This window comes from Phalaenopsis equestris, unplaced genomic scaffold (assembly GCF_001263595.1).
Source record: "Phalaenopsis equestris unplaced genomic scaffold, ASM126359v1 Scaffold000513, whole genome shotgun sequence".
In the NCBI taxonomy this organism is placed as follows: Eukaryota; Viridiplantae; Streptophyta; class Magnoliopsida; order Asparagales; family Orchidaceae; genus Phalaenopsis; species Phalaenopsis equestris.
In genome coordinates this window covers 1,032,411-1,058,204 of record NW_018164953.1, presented here as the reverse complement: position 1 = coordinate 1,058,204, position 25,794 = coordinate 1,032,411, and the positions used below count along the sequence as shown (strand labels likewise).

Genomic DNA, 25,794 nt, shown 5'->3' with positions numbered 1-25,794 from the left:
GTGGTTGTTGATTTTGTTTTTATGAGTTTCGTTTAGATATATATAATGGGGTTGGGATTTAGAGGTTGTTTGGGTATAAGTAAGATTAAATTCAAATAGGATTTAATAAATCCTGTATATTCTGGTTTAATAAATTTTGAATGTGTTTGGCAATTGATTTTGTAAATTTTGAAGGTATTTGTGCAAAACTCAAGTGTTTAAACTGTCAAAATTTCAATCTTTCTTGTCAACTCTTTAGGTAATTAGGGCTCATGTCTGTTGATCAATTTCAGCTTTATGTTTAGGTTAGACAACCCTCGTAGTTGAACTCGGTCTTTCTTTGCTTTGTTTTCCCTCGGTTATTCTTGTCCTTAACTGTTCCAGCGGCAACTATATATTATTAGAAAGGTGAGGAGAGGAACAAAAAGGCTTGTAGGAGACACCTGTAACCTCCACGTATAGTATGTGAAACAATAAATCTTGTCTGCACCTTTCTATGTCTGCTTCATCAAGAAGAAAACGTGGTTCTCATATTAGTTTGCATATTTATAGAAGGAAAAGCCAAAAATAGCAATATGAAAATGTCATACATTGAATTGGATTAATTCTTGAAACCTAACTCGTGTGAATTTAGTTCTTGAACTTATCTTATGCTTCTGATAGTTATCTATACCATTGCCCACTCAAAATTTATCTTCATCTTCTTTGACATCATCTCATTAGCCCCACTCGAACCATTTGGGGTTAACTCAAGAATCTTCATTACCCATTCATCCTTACTAAGTGCTATATGAATATAAATCTATTTTGCATTAATCTTTTGACAACTTCAACCCAAGATATATTGATGGGAGCTTCTACAACCCTAGTTTAGAGGTTACTCTTTTCTTCGAGTTTGTTATTGTGACACCTCTTTTCAATATTCTAATCGCTCATATACCTACTAAGTCTTTTGATAATGAAGGCTTTATTAGAGTGTAACCTAAAATAATTGCTAAATGCTTTTGAAGGAATATCGTTTTTGAAACAATTGCTAAATACTTTAGAAGAATCTTGTTTTCTCATCTAGGCCTCCACCCATATGGTTTAATGGAGCTAATTGTAACGTTGCTTAGTAGACTAATACTATTACCCTCGTTTAATTCATCAATGTTTTACTTATTTATTGAGAGGTTGGATGGAGAAGTACAGAGAGAGTAAGGAGGATCTACATATGATTTTTATTGATCTAGAAAAATCTTACAACGGTGTTCTAAGAGAAGTTCTAGAAAAGAAAGCTGTATTCAAGTCATTAAAGATATGTATGATAGGGCTGTTACTTGCATTCAAACAGAAGGAGGATGAACCAAGTATTTTCCTATTTTAGTTGGATTACATCAAGGATCGACTTTTAGCCCGTATTTTTTTACTTTAGTTATGGATGTTCTTATGGACATTTATAGGGGGTTGTATCTTGGTGTATGCTTTTCATTGATGATATCCTTCATGCGGACAAGACTAGAGAAAGAGTTAAGAAAATACTGGAATTATGAAGGTCTACTTTAGAGTCTAAAGGCATTCGTTTGAGTTGATTTAAAACTGAATACATGAAATGTAATTTTAGTAGTAATAGATATAGTGACAGAGTTGTAATAATGGGTGGTCAAATTTTTAAAAGAAGTGAACATTTTATGTATCTCGGATCTGTTATTCAAAGTGTTGGTGATATAAATGTGTATGTTATTAGTAGAATTTAAATTAGATGGTTGAAGTGGAGGAATGCATCGAACCTCTTGTGTGATAGAAAAGTAACGCCTACAGGAAAATTTTATAAGATGTTGGCAAAACTTGCAATGCTTTATGGCGCAAAACGTTGGCTTATAAAAGTGAAGCATAAAACTAAGTTAAGTGTTGCTGAGATAAGAATGCTTTGTTGGCTGAGTGGCTTTACACTTAAGGTCAAAATGCGAAAGGAATGTATTCGTGAAAAGGTTGATAAAGCTCCAGTGGCAGAGAAAATTAAAGAGAGTCATCTTATATGAAAGCTCCAGTGGCAGAGAAAATTAGAGAGAGTAGTCTAATATGATTTAGTCACATTAGACGTTGACCATATGATGATCTGATTAGGAGAGTAGATGTTTTAGATTCAACTTATGTTAAGAAAGATGGAGGTAGACTTAAAGGCGTAGACTTAAAAAGACCTGGCCATGTTGTATAAAAAATGATCTTAATTTATTAGAATTAAATGAAAACATGACATTCAATTGAGCACAATGGAGAAAAAGGATACATGTAGCCGGCCCCACTTAGTGGGATAAGGGCTTGTTGTTGGTGTTTTTGTATGATGAATTCTCCCCATTCTCATGCATTCATACCCTTAATTATTGTTGGCGATATTTTGATGATTGGGCATTATCATTTGGAATCTAGTTTCTCCCTTTGTTGAAATATGATATTGTGACCCCATTGTTGGCAATTTTGTGTATTGGTCTTAATTGATATGTTGTGGAGCAATTCTTTAAGGTTCTCGATAGTTTGGCACTTTTTTTACTCTCTTGGACATTATCTATCCTAATGTAAATTTTTGGTGGCCTCTTTCTGTTTTCTGTTTGCATCGTTTCTGAGCAAATTTTAAACTTTTTTTTAACTACACTTGGTTTGATCTCGTAGGTCAGGCCACATAGGAAGTTGGAAATAGTCCCTTGATTAGGAAAGGTGCAACTTTTTTTAAGTTTATTTTGAAGGATTGGAAATTACTTGCTTTCGAGGGTGGTTGGAGACTTCTATCCATGTTACCTTCTAGTATCCACTTTTTTTTTTGTCATAATTCTTTGACGTTAATATTTTTTTTTCAACTTTTTGGTGCATCTACTAATCTTCTTTATTCTTATTTTTTTACTACCTTATCGTGAATAGAATATAATCCATCATCCTTTTTATGTAACTAGTATCAATCAATTCATCCTAACTTTTGCCATAGACCCACTTTAAGATTCTTACTCCCATTTTGTTCAACACCTATAATCATACAACGTAATTGATCTAAGTACAATTTTATAAAATTGATTATTTTGTCCGTTATATTTTTATATTGCATAGCGCCCTTGTGATAGTTCTCCATTTTAATTATCACAACTCTAAATTTTATATTCTTATCTATCTATCTATCTATCTAATATATATATATCCATTTTACTATATAATATATTAATTGTGATACTTTTCCATTTTAATTATCATAACTCTAAAGTATATATTCTTATGTATATATATCCATTCTACTATATAGTAGATTTATGAAATTTTAATCCGTCTCACATACATATTATTGTATCTTCTATTAAGGTAATAATGATTGATAATTAGCAATATTACTCAATAATATCATAGATTATACGACTAATTTATCTTACTAATTTTAAGTTCTTCATTTTCTTAATGTTTTCTCATCTTTTAACTTCTTACTTATTTTAGCAATGGTCTCATCCATTAAATTACTCAATTTATTTTAAGTATACATCAACATAAACGTTAAATAATGTTTGTGAGCAGTTCTATAATCATCACAAAGAAATATTAATTTAATGTTGATCTTTGATATATGTTATGATAAGAAAGTTATTTGTTACTTCTTATTTTGTATTCATTTCTAACACTAGTGAATGCTTGATCATGTAAAATTTTAATTATTTTAACATAGCTATGACATTTAAAAAAATATATACCTCAACTCAATTCTTATAATACTTGATCGTATGCCTCATCAAGATTAATAAAAATACTATATAAATCTTTTATTTGTTCTTTATATTTTTCTAGTTAATTATCTTAACATAAAAATTACATCAATATTGTATTTTGGCAAACTGACAAATCAATAATTTAATTTTTCTAATTTCATGTTTTCTTATGCTCTTATATATTTTGCTGCATAGATTATTTCACTTATTCATGGCTACTTTCATATTATTTTGTTTTATTTTGAAATATATCTTATTATTTTATTAATTTTGCTTCTCAGAAATGATTTCTTTTTTAAAGTATCATTTAATAGTTTTTGATAGTAGCATTTTTATTTTAGATGTCTTATTGTATTTATGAAAATCTTGTTAGGATCATTCTTAGTACGCCTAACTTAAGCAAAGTCCACTTTTCTTGCCTTAGAAATTATTTTTTATGCATCTTTTTTCTCGTTCTTGAGTATTTGAATTATTTAACAAATTATTTTTTATGCATCTTCTTAATACTCCTAACTTTGCAGGTCTCTTAACCCCTATACTTATTGCTAAATCTCAATGTTTTTTTTTTTTCATTTTAAAGTTTGTGATTTTTTTCATTGAAAGCATTTGCTGTTCTTCTGTTTGTCAAAGTTTCTTCTTTATGATTCATTAATATATTACCTCGTAAAATTTCTATAGCAATTTTTTTGATGAAACAATCATGTTGTCCCATATTAAAGCTTGAATTAATTTTAAAATTTAAAGAAATTCTCATTTTTAAGTACCATCATCATATTAGAAGGTAAGTACTTTGTTTGACCATTTTCTTTAAGTTTCCAAGATATACATGCATAACTACCTTTCTATGTTGTGTGGTCAAGCTTTTTCCTTGTCACTTTTAAATTTATTTTTTTTGAAAAGGATTTTTGCGTTCTTTTAAAAGAAGATCTATTTGTAACTTAGCTCCTCATTTTTTTAAAGTAACCATGCATTCTTCTTATTTTCTAAATTGCTGTTGCTACTTTAATAACATCATTTTTTTCGAGTTACTTTATATGTCGACTGTTCCTTTTCTACTTTAAATTGCTGTTTCTACTTTAATTACAACATATGTTATAATTTTTCATTATGTTCATTAATTATCCGATTTTCATTCATTTTCTTGTAAACAAATGATGTTGATTTTTCTTCTAGTCATTGTGTCAATTAATCTTTTTGTCATGCTATTTATTCATTTTCTTGCAAACAAATTCTATGTAGCTCATGGGTTTATTTTCTTTGAATTTTAAATGATAATTATGTTAGGATTATTATATAATTAATAAATAATTGTGATAAGTTATTCTAGAAATTATTAATAGTGGATTTTATTATTTGATGATAGGACGTGAATAGTTAAAGAACTTTTGTTTTGTAAAATTTGGAGATTTTAAATGTTGATTTCACATAAGAAGGAGAAGGTAAATGTTAGGATTTTTAATGTGTTATATATTTTTTAGAATAATTAATTAATTAGTGATATTAAATGTTAATATGAAGTTTTGATAAAACTAAAAATTTTAAATTGAGGAATGTTTGAAATTGGAGGGAGAAGAAGAAATTGCACCATAAAACGTAAGTTCTTAATTGAAATTTAATTAAAATCAAAAAAATATTGATTTAAGCATTAAAACAAATTTTATTGTTTAATAATATTAGAAATTTGAGGTGAAAAATATCCATATCTAATAACTTGAAGAATTAAAAACATTAATCAGGTTAAGGTTTTCTATTTAAGTTAAGTGGTTGCTTTAAATTGAGATTTATAAACGTGAATAGTAATTTTTACTGCATAATATCAGATTTTGACAAATTCAAGTTTTTGAGTTGGACAATTGGTATGAGTAAATAAGATAAAAATTTAGATGTGAGTAATTATATTTTTAAATTGCAGTAATTTTCATTATTTCTAAATATATGCTTGATTTCATTTTTAATTTATTCTAATGAGATTAAATTATAGCAGATTCTTCAGATTGTTAGATAGGAGAATGTGCATATTAAATAGATACTTAATGCATTTTTTATTAAGTTATTTGATTATTGAATGACATGTATAGTATAGTAAAGCTGTATATATTGATTATTGCATGACATTCAAGTTCTAGTAATGTGCATGTATTAATTATTGCATTACATTCACATTCTAGTAAAAGTTCATAAATTAGGTTATTGCATAATCTTTAGATTCAAATAGAGATGCATATAACATATTATTGCATGACCTTTAGAATTATGCTTATTAACTGTAATGCATAAACAATTGCATAATGTACCAGTGAGCATAAATGTTTTTCCTTTCATCCCAGAAAATTGTAAAACCTCATTGATTATTGTGCTGATGGGAAAGTATCAGTCAAGGATAATTAGACATCATACAATCTCAGACAATTGTTAAATTTAAATCATTGGCCGCTATGTCGACGAGAGAGTATCGGTCAAGGGTGTGTTAGGTCAATGTTTGACTGTACTCCTGAGACGTGTAAGTTAAGAGTATAAAGTAAAAATAAATTCAAATATTAAACCTCAAAATAAAATTAAAGTTAATGCATATAAATTTTTAGATTATTTCCTTTAAGCAAATGTCAAGGCTACATGCATTAGCTTATTATATGAATTTCTATAATGAAATATGAAAATCTGTATACATATTGTTCTCTTTTCCTTGAGTTACTATAGTTTAGAGCTGTGATTGCTCAATTGAGTTATCTTAGATAACTCATTATATTGTTTAATATTTTTTCTTGTTAAAGTTTTGAATAGAAGATGAATACTAAAAAAAATAATGTTTACAAAAGATGAAATTAGTAACCTGAGAGGTAAATTTTTATTTGTTAATCAAATTACTTTCTTTACTATGTCTTTCACTTAAATTATAAATATTATATTGTTAGTGATATAATCAGAATAATATAAAATATAATTTCACTCTCCGATCATCTATTCTCTCCTTGGTTAATTCCAAGTCTCGGGTTAGGTCATGACAACTTCTCTCCATAATTATGTAAAATTGTGTTGCTTTGCTTATTGTGAACACGCAAGACTAATAAAATTCAAATCTTGATTTAATTTTTTGAATTTTAGTACAAGTTTTAGGATTAGTTTCCTACTTAATATAATCCTCATTTTTTTTTTTTGGATCTAGGCTTTGGATCCGCGATAGTGATTTTGTCACATGTCAAAATTTAATAGCATATCACAGAAGTTACACTATTCATAGTTTGCATATATGGAGAAGTTTTCCGGAAAAAAAAATCATGGGCTGTTGAGTGACGATTATCATCTCTTTTATTTTGGGATATCCAATTCTTTTTTTAACATTTGTTGGAATTATTGATCTTTTGGAAGAGCTTATGCTTGAATTTACTCCTAACTACACATTCAATTGTAGCATGAATTTCTTATATGTGTTTCTATTATAGTTGTCTTGGACATTTGAAAAGGAAGGTACCAAGCTCGAGTGGCGCTGGAAATGCCAACCATCTTCGGATAGCAAACAAAATATTGTTGAAATTTTGGATTTTCTAATGGATGCAAATATACGCCTTAGTGTAAGTCATGCTGCTCTGAGGCATTTTGTAAATGTATTCAGAATCAATTTTCTCCATATTTTCGTTTTATTTTGCTATTCTGCATAGCAACCATTGACGATTCCTTTCTTTTTCATTTTTCAGTTTATAACTATGTTTAAATTTTTTGACAGTGAAGGGTATAGCTACTTTTAGTTTTCTGGATGTTTACCCAATTGGCAATGCGCTTTCGATTAGTAGAATCTTCAAATTTGAATGAGTTGGAAGAACTCATTTTTAAGCACTCAGTTTATGCTTCAGTGGAGCCAATCTTTTGTCATCAGGAAGCATTGGTTTTGGAGAAAACCTTCCTTGGCAGATGCTTAGCTTGATTCTTTTTTTTGGAAGTACGCTAACTATTAAAAATCCAGGCTTATTACTTTTTGGGTTTGTTTGCCACTGTTTTTTGTCTGTGTTGCAATTTAGGCTGCCACCACAGTTCTGTTTGGAGGGGGGGTTGTTTTCTTGCTGCACTTCGGAATTTTTTATGGCAGAATGCTGCCTTTTGCAACCATTTCTATTAAAATATTGTGACTGTAAGAAAACTACTGTCTAAGTTTTTAGAAAAAAAAATAAAAATTTATAATTCTTATCGCAGCTTTATAAGAACTGGCTTTCTCCAGCACAACTTTACCAAAACATGCAGCTGTCCCAAACTGACCTTTTGTCAATAGATTTTGGGTCATCTCTTTAATATTGCAAATTTAGGTTAGCTTGTCGTGGGTTGGATTTGGGTGGTGTATTTTCTCACATGTTGGTGTAGATTCAACAATTTTAAGAGAATGGACTGGCAGCTTTGAATCCTGTGTGCTGAGGCCTAGTGGTAGCCTGGCTTGGAATCCGTTACTTTTGCATCCAAAACTTGTTGATCATTTGATCATTCTTAGTTAACTCATTGCGTCTGAATCAGAATTGGCCAGAAGTCATGATTTGAAATTGTGCAAAATATCTCCTTAATAAGTTCAATGCTCAAACATTGCAGTTATGTTGATAATCATTCACTTCTCTATCTTCCATGTTCCCTTAGTTCAAATGATCATACACTATGGTTTTATCAATTGAAGGCATATACTATCATAAATGAATGCTCTTTTCTGTAAATTGTTAATGTTTTTACTTTCAAGGGCCATATAATCAACTTTCATGATATGGATGAACCATAATACATGCACATTTGTGTAAAAAAATTGTATGTGGTAGCTTAATGGAAGCTTAAAACATGAAAAATCTATTGTTGGACGTGCTAATTTTAAAATTCAGCATTCTTTTCAGCATTACACTTGTTATTCTCATTTTTGCAACTTCCTTATCTCCTTATCGTTGTTTTAAAACAATCTAACTATCCGAATAAATAGACCATGTTATTAATCCTTTTTATTTTTTTGGAAACACAATATGAAGTTATTATATGTGATGGGTATCATTGATTTATATAGTTTGAGGAGCTGGATTTAAGTAGGCTTTCTATCTCACGCTAAAGAACCTAATTTTGTTTGTTGCAATTTTATGATTATTTTGGCATCATATAGGTTTTTTTTTAATAGACCTTTTATTTGATAACATGCAGGAAGAAGTCATTAGAAAAACCCAGTCTTTTGAAAAATTGAAAGTAGAAGCTGAAAGGTGTTTATCGCAAAGTCAGACTTTTAGTAATGAAAAAGCAGAGTTTGAATCTGCTGCATATGCTAAGGTATGTGCTATGAATGCTGTTTAATTTGATGGTTTTGATATTCGGTATTTAATTTGCATCAAGTATACCCAGTATTTTCCTGAATGGAAAGGGAATGAGTGAGGGATGGAGGAGCAAGTTTTTTTCTTAATTTACATTCTTATACCTCTCTGAAGTTTATGTTATTATATATTGCAAATATATTTTTTTTCATGTGTGCCTCTGTTTTTTCAATTTTCTAGCTGTATTTGTTTCGTGGGATTGTTTCCAAGTTTTGATTAATTACCTGGAGCAGTTTCCCATATTTGCTGAAAATATTTATCTTGCTGTAAGTAGACTTGAAAGTCAACTAAATTGGATAGTAGACTTGAAAAGTCAACTAAATTGGATATTAGTTGGTTCTCTGTGGATTTCAATTCTCTGTTGAAATTTTATTTTTTTCTCCAATGTGAAAAGTTTAACAAAATGATAAATAGGCCACACTTGACCTTTTTTTGTCCTGCACATACCTAATAATATTGTGTTTGAAAATGCTAATTGTGAGTATGGTTCTTGGGGACTAATGCATCCAACTTTTTTGTCTTTATTTTTTAGTTGTTGTAACAATTGGATAAGCTATTTTATTTGGTAAAACTTTATTATATGAAAATTACATAAATGTGACTAGTGGAGATAGCATAATGTATTTTATCTTCCTGTAATAATTGTTAAATAATAATAATGATACTACTACTAATAATAAATAAATAAATAAATATATAAATAAAAATCTATTTTTTTTTACGAGTCGAAGAAAGAATCTTTTTAATTAAACCTTTGAACAGTGAGAAAGAGAGACACCGGGAGAAGAGGAGAAACCATCACACCCTAGTTGATCTAGTGGAGGAGGAGATGACATCATGCCCTAATTGAAGGAAGGAGTGGCTTTGCTTGCGGGTTTGACCGAAGGAGTGGAGGATAAGTCTCGCATTTCGAACTGAGCCTCATGTGCAGAAGAAAGGAGGAAGAAGAAGAAGGCTTGCTCTTACTCGAATAACGACATCATTGGGTGCATCTGTTGTAAAGGAGAAGAAAGTCAAATTGTGTGGGAAAGGCTCAATTGCTTCCTATGTGCGAAGAAATGAAAGGGGGAAGTGCAGCGCTCAGGAGTCAGAGCCAAAGAAAACGCCATGGGAGGAAGAAGGTTAGTGCAATTTTTCCCCGTCGTGTAAATCCTACCTTGTTCAATCAAGCCCTAACAGAGAAAGAGGAGGGCTTTATATATATATATATATATATATATATATAGGGGGTAAGTTTTAATATTTTAATTAACTTATTTAATTAAAAAATTAAATTTATGTAAGTTTATTATTTAAATGTTCGATTTAGTTGCATTTGAAATCATGATCAATGCTATCAAGTCCGAATTCGGAGGAAGATATTTGTGAAAGAGATCAAGATAACAGAGGTAAATTTTAGGGTTTAATGCTATTTTGATTTTTAATTATATTAATTGAATTGCATTTAAAGAATTTTTATGAATTTTATTTTGTCAATCAAAATTGTAAAGCAGGAAAGAAGAATTAACGGTAAATAAATGGTTAAAGAGGATCCTAAAGGAATTGTTGACTTTACAATAAGAGAAAATTGAGATAAATTTGAATAATGCGTCTAATTTATGTTGATTAAACACTTAATTTTAAGATAATGTTAATATAAGATTATGTTAATTTATGTTAGGAAGACCAACAAAAAGGATTTTAGGCTTGTTTATGTGCGTAAGGGAGATATACAAGCGAGAAGAATTTATTCAAGTAAAACTTAATTAATATTTATTTTAATTTTAAATATATTAATGTCAAACTTTGATAATAAGATAAACTTTTAATCCCAAATAATTAAATCATAAATAATGTCAATATATTAAATTCTAGCGATAATTTAATTAAATAATACTTTATATTTGATTATAGGTATTCTATGGTAAAAGATATTTTAGAAATTTATAAGCAAGCAAAAATCATCTGAAAGCAAGGTGAGTACTTATACGTTTAAATTATAGTAATATTTGATTTTTTCTAAATTTGATATACTCTATAACTTGCTTAAATAGATTTACCAACCCTTTAAGTTTATTTGATCATATTGAATGTCATCGATATTTATATACGTCATTTAAATGCATAATTCATGTTATTGAATGAAACGAAAAAATAAAGAATGAGATTTACTATTTTGATTGTTTGCATGTACATGCTTGACGGAGTCACACATTTATGATACTAGCGGGAGAGTTTTAAGGTGCTTTGCACATATATAGAAAATGATATTGATATTGAAATAACTTAAATGATACATGTTTAGACTGTGCTTCTGTGACAGATGTATACAAATTTAAAAAATATTAATATGTAAAGGATATAATGGGATATAGTGAAAGTTTAAAATCATCTTTAATAATCATATTAGATAGTACAAACCACCACATACCCTTATATTTTTTTATACAGTATAATCGACATGTATATTGTCTCCCTTTTCATTGAATTATTATAGTTTAGGAGAACGAGTATTGACTAGTTTTGTTTAGCTTACTGTTATTTTAAATTAATATTTCAAGTTTAATTAAGTGTTAAAAAATGATTGGTAGAAGTGAAAATGTTTATAGAAGATGCAGACGACCAATAATGAAATAAATTTAATTATATTGCTTTAATTTAATTTTTTTAATGACTCTTTCATCGTTAAATTTTAGTTGTAGAAATTGAATATAGAAAATTTTTAATTTTCATTGTCTGATCGTCTGTTCTTGTGTTGGTTAATTCCAAACTCCAGGTCAGATCGTGGCTTCCAATATTTAAGAAAACGAAACATCAAACTTGGAGCTTTATGCACATCTTTTTTTAAATTACTCCATTTCATTTTGTTGTTGTTTTCATTGTTGTTGTAATGTTGCATGTTGGGGATTAGGAATTTAGGCGTGCAAAATAAATTTTATTGATCAAATTAATTTACTATTAAATTTAATAGTTTCTTTCAAAAAAATAGTAGTTCGATATGTGTGACAGAGATTTAGTTTATAGGAAGAAGACTACTGCTGATAGATATTATGATTATAGTTTCTTTGTATCATTTTATTTTGGATAGTAATTCGTTGTTATATGTTGGTTTGAGATGTTATTTGCAGACTGTTATTTTTAGATGTTCTGATTTCTGTGTGACATACTTTGTTTTTTCTTTGTAATTTTTTAATAATTGAAAGTTTCTAGAAATATATGGATAGTTATTTAATTGTTAATCCCATTCGATTGCAGTTTCCGATTTGGTTAATTCTAAGCTATCAGGCTCGGTCGTGACAAAAATAGTATCAGAATGGTGCAATGAAAGCGTGGTGGACCCATAACCCAGAAGTCCCATGATTGAAACCTAGCTCTGATATAGTTGATAGTGGTATATGTGTGGTATTAGAACCATGTTTTGATCCAGGGACTTGTGGGTTGGGACGGCCACGCTTCCGCTGCACCACTTTGATACTACTTTTGGCACAATTCGGTCTGATAACATATAATTACCCAAGTCAGGAACTGCATCAGATGATATTAACACTTAAATAACTATTCATAGAATTCTATAAACTTCTAATATATAAAAGAGCCTTTAAGAAACCGTAAAATATAACATATAAAAATTGAAACATCAAAAATAATATCTGCAGACAATATCTTAAACTAGCATATAACAGTGAATTACTATCAAAAGAAAATGAAAAGAAACTACAATCATAATACCTATTACCATTAGTCTTCATTCTATAAACTAAATCTCTCTTGTCAGACATCAACCTACTATTTTTCCTGAAAGAAACCATTAAATTCAAGAATAATTTTTCAACTTAGTGAACAATTATGATCTTAATATGCATAAAATTTATATGCAAATGTCATGTATGAATGACTAAAGAAATGTAGCTATTATTTTATAAAGTTGTAAGGTTTCATTCAAAATTTATCTTTTCTTATTTCAATTTAAGTAGTCATTTTTTAAGCTGTTTAAGAGTTATATCAAGATTACCGTTATGCTCGAAGGTATTAGCAAAATTATACCCGTAGTTACCCTCAAATTTTGCACCCAAAGGTACACCTTTATTATTTTCATTTTTTTTATTATACACAGGTATATCACATCCCTTATCAGTACCTTCTAGAGATAATCCTGATTGACTTACACATTTATATTTCACTTCTTTTAATTACTTTCATTTAAAGTCATTGAAATCAACATTCCCCTTTTTTATTTTTCACTTCATTCAGTTCACAAATTTTTTAGTTCATAAAATGCCTCTAATTATAAAAATATTTATAAAGCAATAATGCAATTCCTTATTAAATAACACTTTAATCTAGTATCATTTGACATTCTAACCGATAATATCACAAGAATTAAGATAATATTCGATTACATCATTTTAACCAATTCCTCAACTATAAAAGAATGTCATGCTCCCGAATCAAACAATAATCATATTGAAACAAACATTAAAACTATTGTAGGGAACATTTATGATTGATTTATTAATATATTCAAGTTCTTTCATTGTGTTTGAATTCTATTGTGATTAAAAACACACTAGATTAAATTCTTAAATGCGAAATATAACTGTGATAACATGGGAGGAGTCCATAGCTTTTTGCTGTGAAAGTGCATAAACTCTGGGCTGGACAATCCGCTGAGTTTGACCTAGATTTGACATTGCTCCTAAAGATGTGTTTATTTAAACATTGTTAATAGAATGTTTAATTGTAATAATTGCAATTACACAAATAATAATAATAAAATAAATAAATAAAAATTTTCAAATTGTAATTTCAAGAGGTTTGACTATTAAAAGTTTAGAGTTGGGCGTCTTTCATTAGTATCCAGCGATAATGAGAAACTGAGGATTAGAGGAGGAGGTCATGTCCTAGCACAGAGAAGAAGAAGAAACGAAGCCGTAGAGGAGAGGGAAGGATGTGTTCTCGCGTTCTTCTCTTACCTGAGATTTGACGTCGGGCCCTAGCCAATCGGTCGAGCTAGGATGGAGGTCGAGCGGCTTTGAGGCCGAGCTCGCGTGCTAAGGAAGAGGAACGACTTTGCATGAAGGGGCGAGCAGAGGAGAGAGCCTCGCCTCTCGTGCTGAACCCTAGCCGAAGGAGAAGTAGAATGAGAAAAAAGTAGTTGAAAGAGTAGAAGCAGAAGCTGAAGAAGCAAGTAGGCGTGCGGAGGAGAAGCAAAACACACTCGGAGGAAGAAGTTGGTTGGCAGAGCCGCACGTGCTAAGTCAACATGTAGCTTCGCACATGCTTGTAGGGCTAACCGAAGAATAACAGGTGACTTAAAAAGCTTAGGTTATATGTATAATGTTAATAGAAAGCTTTAATTGAATCAAGATCGAAGCTATTTTAGTATTGAATTTGAGGGGGTAAAGTGACGTGAACTTCACGAGAGAAGAGGAAGAATTGCAGGAATGAAGTGAAGGGTCGAAGACAAAGTGTTTTATGATGTTAATTAATTGAATTGAAATAATTTACTTAACTAAATGCTAATAATAGATTTAATTTAATCAGATATTAAAGGCAAAAAATTAGAGGCTAAATCAAATAGAATTGTAAGGAGGAAAGAGGAATCTTGTGCTCAAGGTAGCAAACCAAACCTTTTAAGGTAAGGATTTGTGTGTCATTTTTAATTATGTCATAGGATAAATGAGTAGAATTAATGAGAATTTTCGATTCAAAAAAATCTTTGAAAGAAAATTATTTCAATAAATCAAATACATTTAAGGCTTTCTTTTAGGATGTAATTCTTATAATTCTATGTACCTTTAACCAATATAGGTGATAGTCAAGAAAGTGAAGTAAATGAATAAGCTTTTACAAAGTCTTTAAAGCAGGTGAATAATTATTCTCTTTTATTTGTTGAATTAAGGTGTTATTTAATAACAAAACTATATTATTGCTTAATAAAATACTTTTATAATGAAAGATCTTGTGAACTAAATAATTTTTAAATTATTGAAGTGAAAATAAAAAGGGGGCATTATGATTTCAATCAAGATTATCTCCAAATGGTAATGACAGGAGATACGATGTATTCGTGCACGATAAATGAAATGAAAATGATAAATGTGTATCTTCAGATATAATTTTGACGATACCTTAAGTGATAAATTTAAAATGAAACTACATTTCCTTTGGTTATTTATACATAACATTTGCATAAGAATTTAATGCATATTAAAATTATAATTGTTTATTAAGTCGTGAATACTTACCGTGAATTTAATGGTTTCTTTTAGGAAATATAGTAGGTTAATATATCCGATAGAAGAGATTCAGTTCACAGAAGGAAGAATATTGCTAATAGATCTTATAATATTATGAGGTTTTTTTGTATCTTTTTCTTTTGGATGATAATTCACTGTTATATGCGGGTTTGATATGTTGTCTTGTTGTCATTTTTAGATGTTTTAATTTATGCATGATTTATTTTGTGATTTCTTAGTAACTTTTTTATATATTGGAAGTTTTAAGAAATATATGGATAGTTATTTAATTGTTAATACCGTTCTATCACAGTTCCTGACTTTGTTAATTTTAAGCTATTAGGTCAGGGCTTAACAATGGTATCAGTGTGGCGCAACAGAAGCGTGGTGGGCCCATGACCCATAGGTCTGAGGATCGAAGCCTGGCTCTAATATAGGTGATATTAATATGTGTGGTATCAGAGCCATGTTTAGATCCCGGGACTTGTTGGCTATGGGACCGCCACGCTTTCGTTGCGCCACTTTGATACCACTTCTGTCACAACTCGGTCTGATAGCTTATAATTAATTAAGACATGAACTGCAATCAGACGATATTAATATTTAAATAACTAACTATAGATTTCTATAAACTTCTAATATGTAAAATAAACACTAAGAAACTGTAAAGTATGCTATTTAGAAATCAAAACATCAAAAAATAATAACAAAATTTGTAGACAATATCTCAAGCCACCATATAAGAGTGAATTACTATCTAAAAGAATATGATTCAAAGAAACTGCAATCATTACCTATTAATGGTAGTCTTCCTTAAATAAAATCTCTTATGTTAGACATCAACATACTATTTTTCCTGAACGAAACCATTAAATTCAATAGTATTTTTTCACGGTTTAGTGATCAATTATAATCTTAATATGTATTAAAATCAAATACAAATGCTATGTATGAATGACCAAAGAATTGTAGCTCATTATTTTATAAAATTAAAGCTTTAATTCAAAATTTATACATTCTCATTTTAATTTAAGTATTTGCCCTTTTTAAACTTTTTAAGAATCCTATGAAGATTGCCGCCATACTCAAAAGTGTTATTGAAATTGTAGCTGTAAGCACCCTCAAATTTTGCACACAAAGGTAAACCTTTACTATTTACATTTTTTTATCGTGCACGTGTATATCACATTCTCTATCAGTACCATTTAGGGGTAATCCTGATTGACTTAAGCCTTTGTATTCCACTTCTTTTAGTTACTTTCATTTAAAATCATTGAAATCGGCAATCCCATTTTTTTATTTTCACTTCGTTCATTTTAAAAAATCTTTAGTTCACACCATATCATTCTATATATGTGCAATCATCACAAGAGGATCGTCTAAAAATTATATCAATAAAGATAATTCAATATCAATAATTTTTCATTTACGTGCACTGATACTTTTGCGTTCTCCTGCTAGCACCATAAATGAGTGATTCCATCATAACCAAACATGCACATACAAATATACTATGCAAATCACTATTTAATAATGGATATTTTATTCTCATTTGCATAACAATTAATATACTTGTATAACTTTTAATATTCATGATCGTTTTAAAAAAAAATGTTAAGCATATCATTCCTACAATTTAAACAAAAATTTAATAGAATCATAAATTGTGAGTTTGTAGTGATTTTAATATAATTAGTGACAGTAATAAATAATGTATTTAGTTTGAAAGAAACAAAATAGTACCATAGTATAAGAATATGAGTACTCACCTCAATGCTGTATGACTTGAATCTTTAAAGATGCTTAATCTTTTCTTCAATAGTTAGCTACCTAAAAGATTGTGAAAATATAATTTTAAGAATATCATTAATTATCTTTTATTTTTTTTAAGTTACTTTAATTGTTGATAAAAAAAATTATTTAAAATATTCATGTTTCTTTAATTTGACTAATAAACTAATATTAAATCAACATTTATAATTAATTTTCATTTTTAACATAAATACTTGTAGACTTTACTTTCATATTTTAAATAAATCTTTCATGTATCTATTATTATTATAATATTTTATGGTATTATTACATAGATACAACTAAATAATATATTTTATTAATATCTAATACTTTATAACACACAACTTATTCTCTACCCTTCTGCTTTAACTCAATCACCTCCCTGCTAGACTAGTTCCCGCACAGGCATGCACTGTGCTGCTTCTACTAGGGCTCGGTCAAAGTTTAGGCTTCAAACCATGATAACTTCCCTCCTTCGACTTCTTCTTCCTCCCACTTCATCTTTCTCTGCACGACACCGACATCGCCTCCTCCTCCTCTGCTCAACACCGATGCCGTGTCTTCCCCTCAGCTCGACAAAAACATCCTCGTCTGTTGTCATCTTTGCCTTTGGCTATGGGGAAGCCTTGACTTGCTCCTTTTGATCCTCCTGCTTTCGCTTCGCGTCGATCGATTCCCACGATAAGTCATCCTCACGATCTCACCTCTTCTCCCGACTTGCGAATTTATAGAATGAATTATCCCTTTGTTTTCCTGACTCCTGACTTCCTCTCCCACTTGTCGACTCTTTGCTTCCTCTTCTTCTCTTCGACTTTCTCTTTTCAACTTCATCGAGGAAAAGAAATGAGGCATCACATAGGCTTCCTTATTCACAGAGCATTAACTAATGAAGATTGTCATGCTAAGTGTGTGATAATTAAAACTGTTCATTATAAGTATCATCTGATTCTAATCAAGATTCAGAATCTTGACCAATTTGTTGCAAATCAGACAGATTGACATTTTTGTGCTTCAAACTCTATTCGCTTACCTGCAATCCTTTGCACAGTCTCTCTAATTCATGATCACCTTGCTCTTATCACTTATGTACGATCTTGCTCTGCTCTATGTTGCCATGTTAGCCTTGTTGCTCGCATGTAACACTTTTCACTGAGCTTCCTCATTCACAGAGCTTTAACTAATGACCTCTACCTTATTTATTTATTTATTTTTTAAAATTGTGTTCATGTAGCACTTTTCACGAAGCTTCCATTTACTGTCTATCGTAGGTAAGAGTTACATCTCTTATTAATTTACACCCAACGTTTCATTTATTAGCCCATTTCTGTTTTGAGAATTTTTAGTTTGGAGGAAATCTCGTGATTGGAAAGCTCTGTTAAGCCAAACAATGTGTTTCAAAGCTTTTAACTTCTTTTTTTTCCCTGTTATTCCATTTGGTCGTTAATATTAACAGAGAAAGAGGATCTGTCTTTAGTTTTGGATATTTTGTTGTTTTCTTATCCATCTGGGCTTTTTTGTTGCAGATAGGATCTATTAAATTTTCGTTTTAGCTTCAGTCAACATCAAGTAGCCTTATCTCAACTGTTTATGATCAATTTTATGAATGTTTATTTTTCATTCACTTATGACTTGAGGTGAAGGATATATGCATAATAAAGAGGGTGAAATATATATTTAGAAACAGCCAAATAAAAAAGAGTAGAAAAGTAAAGATTTAGTACAAATTAAGTGAATTAAGGATAAATATTAAAACGTGATTTTCTTATATGAATATATTCAACATAGGTGAGGGATATTTTCATTGACTTTTCAATGAAGATTGTGATATACAATCGATTTTAGTGAATTTAATATCACAAATAATAACAAACCTTTTATTTCTACTATTGCATTAGTAAGATAGAAGTTGAAGTGACTTTAAAGAAAATGAAGTGTGGAACAACACTAAAACCTGATGATATTCCAATATAAGTTTGTAAATGTTTAGAATATTTGAGAATTTCTTGGCTTACTAAACTTTTTAATTTTATTTTGAAAACTAAAAAAATGTCAGATGAGTGGAGAAAGTGTCTATAGGTTCTTATTTTTAAGAATAAAGGCATACACAAGTGTGTGCAAATTATAGAGGAATTTAGTTAATGCATCATACATTAAAGTTATGAGAGAAAGTAATTGAACATAGATTACGACATTATATGAATATTTCTTAAAATCATTTTGAATTAATGCTAGGCAAGTTTACTGTGGAAACTATACATTCATTGAGAGGTTTGACGAAGAAGTACAGAGAGAGTTGGAGGATGATTTAGAAAAAGCATATGATGAGGTTTCAAGAGATACTTTGGAGAGTTTTAGAAAAGAAATGTGTTGATATTGTATATATTCGAGTCATTAAAGATATGTATACTAGAGTTGTTACTTGTGTTCGAACATGAGGAAGATTGATCAATTTTTTTTTTTTATTATTTAGTTGGATTACATTAGGGATTAGCTTTAAGCCCATATCTTTTTGCTTTAGTTATGAATGTTCTTACTGGACATTTATAAGAGGATGTACCTAGGTGTATGCTTTTCACTGATAATATACTTCTTGTAAATAAGATTAGAGAGAGTTGAGGAAAAACTTAAATTATGGAAGTTAAGTTTAGAGTTCAAAGGCTTTCGTCTAAGTGGATCTAAAATTGAATACATGGAATGTAATTTTAGTAGTAGTAGATCTAGTAGCCGGGTTATAACAATAGTTCATCAAGCCATTAAAATAAGCGAACATTTTAGATATCTTGGGTTTATTGTTCCAAGTGATGGTGATATGGATGGGGTTGTAATTAGCAGAATTCAAGTTGGATGGTTAAAGAGGAATGCTTCGGGCCTTTGTGTGATAGAAAAGTATCGTTTAGACTTAAAAGGAAAATTTTATAAGATGGTGGTGAGACCTACAATGCTTTATAACACAACATGCTGGCTTCTAAAAAAGAAGCATAAAATTAGTGTTGCTGAGATGAGAATGGTCTGGTGGATGAGTGACTTTACACTCTGAGACAAAAATGCGAAATGAATATTCATGAAAGCATTGGAGTAGCTCCAGTGGCAGACAAGATTAGAGAGAGTTGTCTTAGATGGTTTGGTTGAATTAAACTTCGACCATTTGATGACTCAATTAGGAGAGTAGATGTTTTAGATTTGACTTATGTTAAGAAAGATAGAGGTAAACTTAAAAAACTTGGGCATGTTATATAAAAAATAATCATAATTTATTATAATTAACTGAAAATATGACACTCAATGGGACACAATGGAGAAAGGATTAATGCAGCTGACTCTCACTTAGTGGAAATAAAGGCTTGTTGTTTTTGTTGTTGTATTTAAGACCTATTACATTTTCCTAAATCTTATAAATTCAGATTCAATAAATCTTTAGAAGTGTTAATCTTTGAAAAATATTTGATTGTCAATATCTTTAATTAGATTAAAATCCGGAATGCTGTTGGAATGATAAAAAGAAGCTTTACTCAATCCCTCACTTCTAGAGCTTCAGATTCTTCTAAACACTACAGTCAAAGGCTCTGAAATTTCATCTATCATTGCATATTGATATTCAGAGAGAAACCAAAACCTGCAATGCAAAATTGCATTGAAATTACTTCACCACAGATAAAATTTTAGCGAAACTTACATAGACAGCACACTATTCTTATGTATTTACATATCTGTCCCTTAAAATTTGATGTTTATATGCATAACATTTTACATCAAATTTATGCATAAAAATATGTATTTGCTTTATAAAAGTTTGTAGTGTTGTTAGAGCTGTAAACGAGTTGAGCTTGAGCCAGCTCAGGCTTGGCTCATGTTCAGCTCGTTCAAAATTGTTCGTGCTTGAAATCGGCTCGTGTTCGAAACCAACTCGTGAACAGTGTGTTCGTGTTCAAGTCGATTTAAATATTCGTTTTCGTGTTTGGCTCGTGTTCTGCTCGAAATTGACTCGTTAAAATTAAACTAAAAAAATAGATGTAGAGTGTAAGATTCGAACCTGGACCAAATGTACGCAAAAGAAGACACATAACCACATTACCACACGAGCAGTTACGTTTTAAACTTAGATATAAATATATATAATATATTATTATATAAATACTATATGTAATATATTATTATATAAATAATTATATAAATTTTTTATTTTGAGCTAAAACGAGCCGAACACGAGCGGAGAAAGAGCTATTCGTGTTCGGCTCATTTATGTTCGTTTATAATTCGAGCTTAAAAAATTATTCGTGTTCGGCTCATTTACTTAACAAACGAGCCGAACATGAGCTACTTAACAAGCCGAACACGAGTTGTTCGCGAATAACGAGTTTTTTTGACAGCCCTAAGTGCTGTCCAAGATTTGAATGTTATATAACAAATATTGAAGTTTAGGTGTTAGATATGTAAATTTTGTTAGAATTGTGTCTTATGTACATTAATCCCCCAAAATCTCTTACCTTATATTGGCATATGGTTTCTTGAACTGAGTTTTTTCTACCAATAAATGAAATTTTAATTGTAGCATCAATTGGATATGCTTATCATATGTTTGTGAGTTGTTTCAGATTACAACTTATCCGCTTAATTTTCATTCTTGTTGCTAGTTTATTGATGTCCTGAACTCCAAAAAAGCCAAGTTGAGAGAACTCAGAGACCGGATATCGAAAATAAATGGTAAAGCAGTAGAGGATGATGAATCCTCAGACAAAGCCCAAAGATTTGATGGTGGAAGTGATGATGAGAATGCAATAGAAATGTACAGAGATTCTGGCAGTGATTCGGCTGATGCTTGAGATGGTTTTGGAGCTCTTAATGGATGATATAAAAACATGTAAGTTTACACAAATGAATGTAATGGCTGCTTTTCAGTATCAAATCATTGGAAATTTTTGGTTTTCGATGAATTGATTCGGTTGCTTTAATGGAAGTTTTGATCGTCTTAAATTCATGTTTATATACAATTTGAAATGATTGATGTTGGGCTTATTTGTTGTATCTTAGCGAGTGTTTGGTTTTGTCCTACATATAGGATAGGATTGTAAAAATTTTAATTATATTTTTGAGTGTTCTATTTAGGTCCATTTGGATTCAATTGCCACAAAAAAAATTTCTTTTTTTAATTGTAAGTCTATCCTTTTCTAACGAGAATGATTGAACAACCCACTAATCATCGCATAGCATTCCCGATCAACTATTATTTTTTATACTTGCCTTTCGTATTCATCTAATAAAAGAAATACATAAAGAAGATGCAATTATGCGTGTGTCAATAAAAAGATTTATCCCTCATATGCATATCTTTTTGAAAAAGTTAAGCCTAATATTCTAGCTGTGAGCTGCCCTATTGCTCTCTCTAGAAGTAAAGTATTATTTCATACTTGCAAATATGCAGCATCTATCAGCGATCAATACATGTTTCCTAGCTGTTCGCCGTTAATCTTATGAGGAGAACAATTGAGCAAACTACTAATTCAGATGAGATTTGATGCTCCTACCTAATCATCATCCATCAAATACTAATATTTGATGTTAGCTAGTCGACGATGTACGTCCAACAACTATCTTCTTAATCATCAGCCTCCTATCTTCTAAGAAGAATGAATTAGCTGACTGCCTGACACTACAAATGATTTGCATTTGATAACCATCAATTATCAACATCTAATGCTCGAGGATCCTCTTCTATTAGTTAGTTGATTGAGACAAACACCCAACGACATTTGATGTAACTCCGAAATCTCAAGAATTCTGCGTTCAGCATGACAAAAATATCCAGTCTATTTTGCTATATTCTACTAAATTCCTCCAAATATATAAGAATGCTATCCTTCATTTTTGACACAAGCCAAACACAATGATTTATTCCTCGGCCGACTTAACGTGCAAAAAAGTTCCATTTCTTCCAAGAACTGTCTTTAAACTCATATTTTATGCATCAAATTTTTGTTTAATATTCGAGCACACATAAGAAGTTGAAATAAGTTTTAGAAAAATAATTTATTTTATTTAAAACATTAAATTTAATTTGCAAATCCCATCTAAATATTTTTACATGTATATACATTAACCATAGTATTTGATTTTGCAGCTTATAATAACAAATTGATCAAAAACTATAGCCAAAATGAGCCGAAAGCGATTGATACTAAATTGTTAGAACCATATTAATAACTTTTTTTTTAAAAATTCATAGAACTCTACCAATATTGTTTTCAATAATTACTTAATTAGTTACAACTTCAAGAATATTGATCATGAAAATGCCTTCATTAAGTGCATTGTTATGAAAACTAAACTTATATTTTGTTATTGATAGATTGCTACACTCAATCATGAGAAGAAAAGTGCATTAATAATAAGTTTGTGTGATCCAACTCTAGTTAAGTTTTGTCGTCCAAAAACCACTATTTTACAACTCAAAAAAGCATGATGAAATGACAATCAGCAATTATATGAAATTATTGAGCATGGTTTGATTACATTATCACATTACAAAAGAAAAAATATCCTATTCTAGTATTGTGTTTGTACCGCTAATGTATGTAGCTCCTAAAAAGGATGCATCACTACAAGAATTAAGCCATATCACAACAACAATGGTAAAGGAGGTATAAACTGAAATGGTATGAACAGCCTATGAATTTATTATCCCATTGGCTGCTAACTATTTCAACATGCTACAAAATCAAGAGCCAACAAGACCTTTCTGACGAGCATATACAATGATTGCAACAAAAAGTAGAGCAGATGCTATACCTGAGATGATCACCACCTGCAGGGCAGAGAAAAGTAAATATTTGCAATTTTAAATTTAATTTGGCATTGTTGCAATTTTTTTTATGACAATTTTATAGACAGCTGCAACACTAATTTGGCTATGGTTTTTTTTCACTGTTTTTTTTTAGATTTTTTTTTCGTGAGAATAAACTGTTTACCATCAAATTTTCTAGTGTGGTTGTAAGTATATATATATATATATAGAAATCCTGCGTTTACCACAATAATTATGTAGTTACTTTTGCAGACAATTAGAATTGGTGTTGTGTTGTGTTATGATGCTAATTATTATGTTGTATTGCCAGATAAAGTGTATGGTTGCTTGGTAAAATTATAGTAAGATTTGTTTATGGCATTACAAGAGTTGTAACTAATTAGCATTAAAATAAATTGATTAAATGATTAGACTATAGATTTTATGAATTTCATATAGTTATAATATAATATTTTAATTTACTAAATTTAAATTTAAAATCCATGCAAGAGCCTTTAAGGGAAACTAACAAGTTAACAATTTTGAAAGTGCGCCTTGCATATAACTTTCATGATATGTAGACTTATAATGAATTTATTTCATACAAAAAAGTAAAAAAAAAAAAAAAAAAAAAAAAAAAAAAAAAAAATCACACACACACACACATATTGATCTTTAGCATAAAAATACTTACCAGTCTGAAGACATAACCATGGTTATTATTCCATGAATATGGTATATTCATCCCAAAAATTCCAGCGACTAATGCGTAGATGGAAAGAGCAACTGTTGCAGAGCTAAGAAAAAGCTCAAGCTGTCGCATTATCAAACAGAAACGTCAATTAAGTTACAGGAAGTTAAGAGGCTTTAAGAAAATACAATTGAAACTGCAACAAGAAGTTATTTACAGAACCCGTAGAAATGCCCAATTAAATTACATGAGAACTAGCGGATGCTTGAACAATAATTAAATCACACAGTTTTCTCACTAATTAGAACTTATTTTTAAGTTATGTCGTCCTCTGAAACTTTTAAATTTTAAATGCTTAGTGAAAGACAATATAAAATATAGTTTTTATAATAAAAATAGTTAGTGGTGAAATAATAATGAGCAAGAAAAGATAAAATATAAGAAGTTATGTTATAAAAATTAGTTTAAATGTAAAAGCTTAGAGAACTAGGAAGAAAAATATCAAACGGCCCGCAAAAAATATCAAACGGCTCGCAGGGAGTCTAAAAGAACAATCTGTGACGCTAAAAATTTTGCTTTTAATGATCTTTATAATAGATTAGATACTAAGGAAAGTGAAAAATATATGTATAATCTAGCCAAAAAAGGAGAAAGGAAAAGTAAAGATTTAACTCAAATAAAGTGTATTAAAGATGAAAATAAAAAAGTACTTTTCTTAAAAAAATATATTCAACATAGGTGGGTGAGTTACTTTGATAAACTTTTTAATGAAGTTTCTGAAAATACGATCGACCTTAGTGATCTTAATATTGTGAATAATAATAAAACTTTTCATTTTTACCGTCGCGTTTGGAAAAAAGAAGTTGAGGAGGTTTTAAAGAAAACCAAGGGTGGAAAGTCTGTAGGACCTGATGATATCCCAATTCAAGTGTGGAAATATTTGGGAGATTTGGAAGTTTCTTGGCTTACTAAACTCTTTAATATTATTTTAAAAACTAAAAAGATGCCTGAGGAGTGGAGGAAGAGTATTTTGGTCCCCATTTTTAAGAATAAAGGGGATGCACAAGAGTGTGCAAATTTGAGAGGAATTAAGTTGATGTGTCATATTTTAAAGTTATGGGAGAGGGTAATTGAACATAGGTTAAGTCATATCACAAAAATTTTTCATAATCAATTTTGAATTATGCAGGGCAGGTCTACTATGGAAGCTATATATTTATTGGGAGGGTTGATGGAGAAGTTCAAAGATAATAAGGAGAATCTACATTTGATTTTTATTGATTTAGAAAAAGCTTAC

At 29.9% G+C, this 25,794-nt stretch overlaps 2 protein-coding genes across 3 annotated transcripts in view; one reads left to right on the top strand and one right to left on the bottom strand.

Annotated features, from left to right (window-relative positions):
• Nucleotides 1–22,078, top strand: part of LOC110028564 (DNA repair protein XRCC4-like) — a 29,546-nt gene extending 7,468 nt beyond the window's left edge. For both annotated transcript variants that reach the window (XM_020730466.1, XM_020730465.1), the window contains 3 exons: nt 7,139–7,267; nt 8,853–8,975; nt 21,660–22,078. In XM_020730466.1, the coding sequence (XP_020586125.1) occupies nt 7,139–7,267; nt 8,853–8,975; nt 21,660–21,848 (441 nt within the window). In that variant the 3' untranslated portion in view covers nt 21,849–22,078. The remainder of the gene's footprint in view (nt 1–7,138; nt 7,268–8,852; nt 8,976–21,659) is intronic.
• A 1,407-nt stretch (nt 22,079–23,485) lies between these two features.
• Nucleotides 23,486–25,794, bottom strand: part of LOC110028519 (magnesium transporter MRS2-I-like) — a 29,904-nt gene continuing 27,595 nt past the window's right edge. Inside the window, exons 10-11 of the mRNA XM_020730414.1 lie at nt 24,501–24,620; nt 23,486–23,827 (exon numbers count right to left, since the gene is read on the bottom strand). Coding sequence (XP_020586073.1) covers nt 23,741–23,827; nt 24,501–24,620 — 207 coding nt within the window. The 3' untranslated portion in view covers nt 23,486–23,740. The remainder of the gene's footprint in view (nt 23,828–24,500; nt 24,621–25,794) is intronic.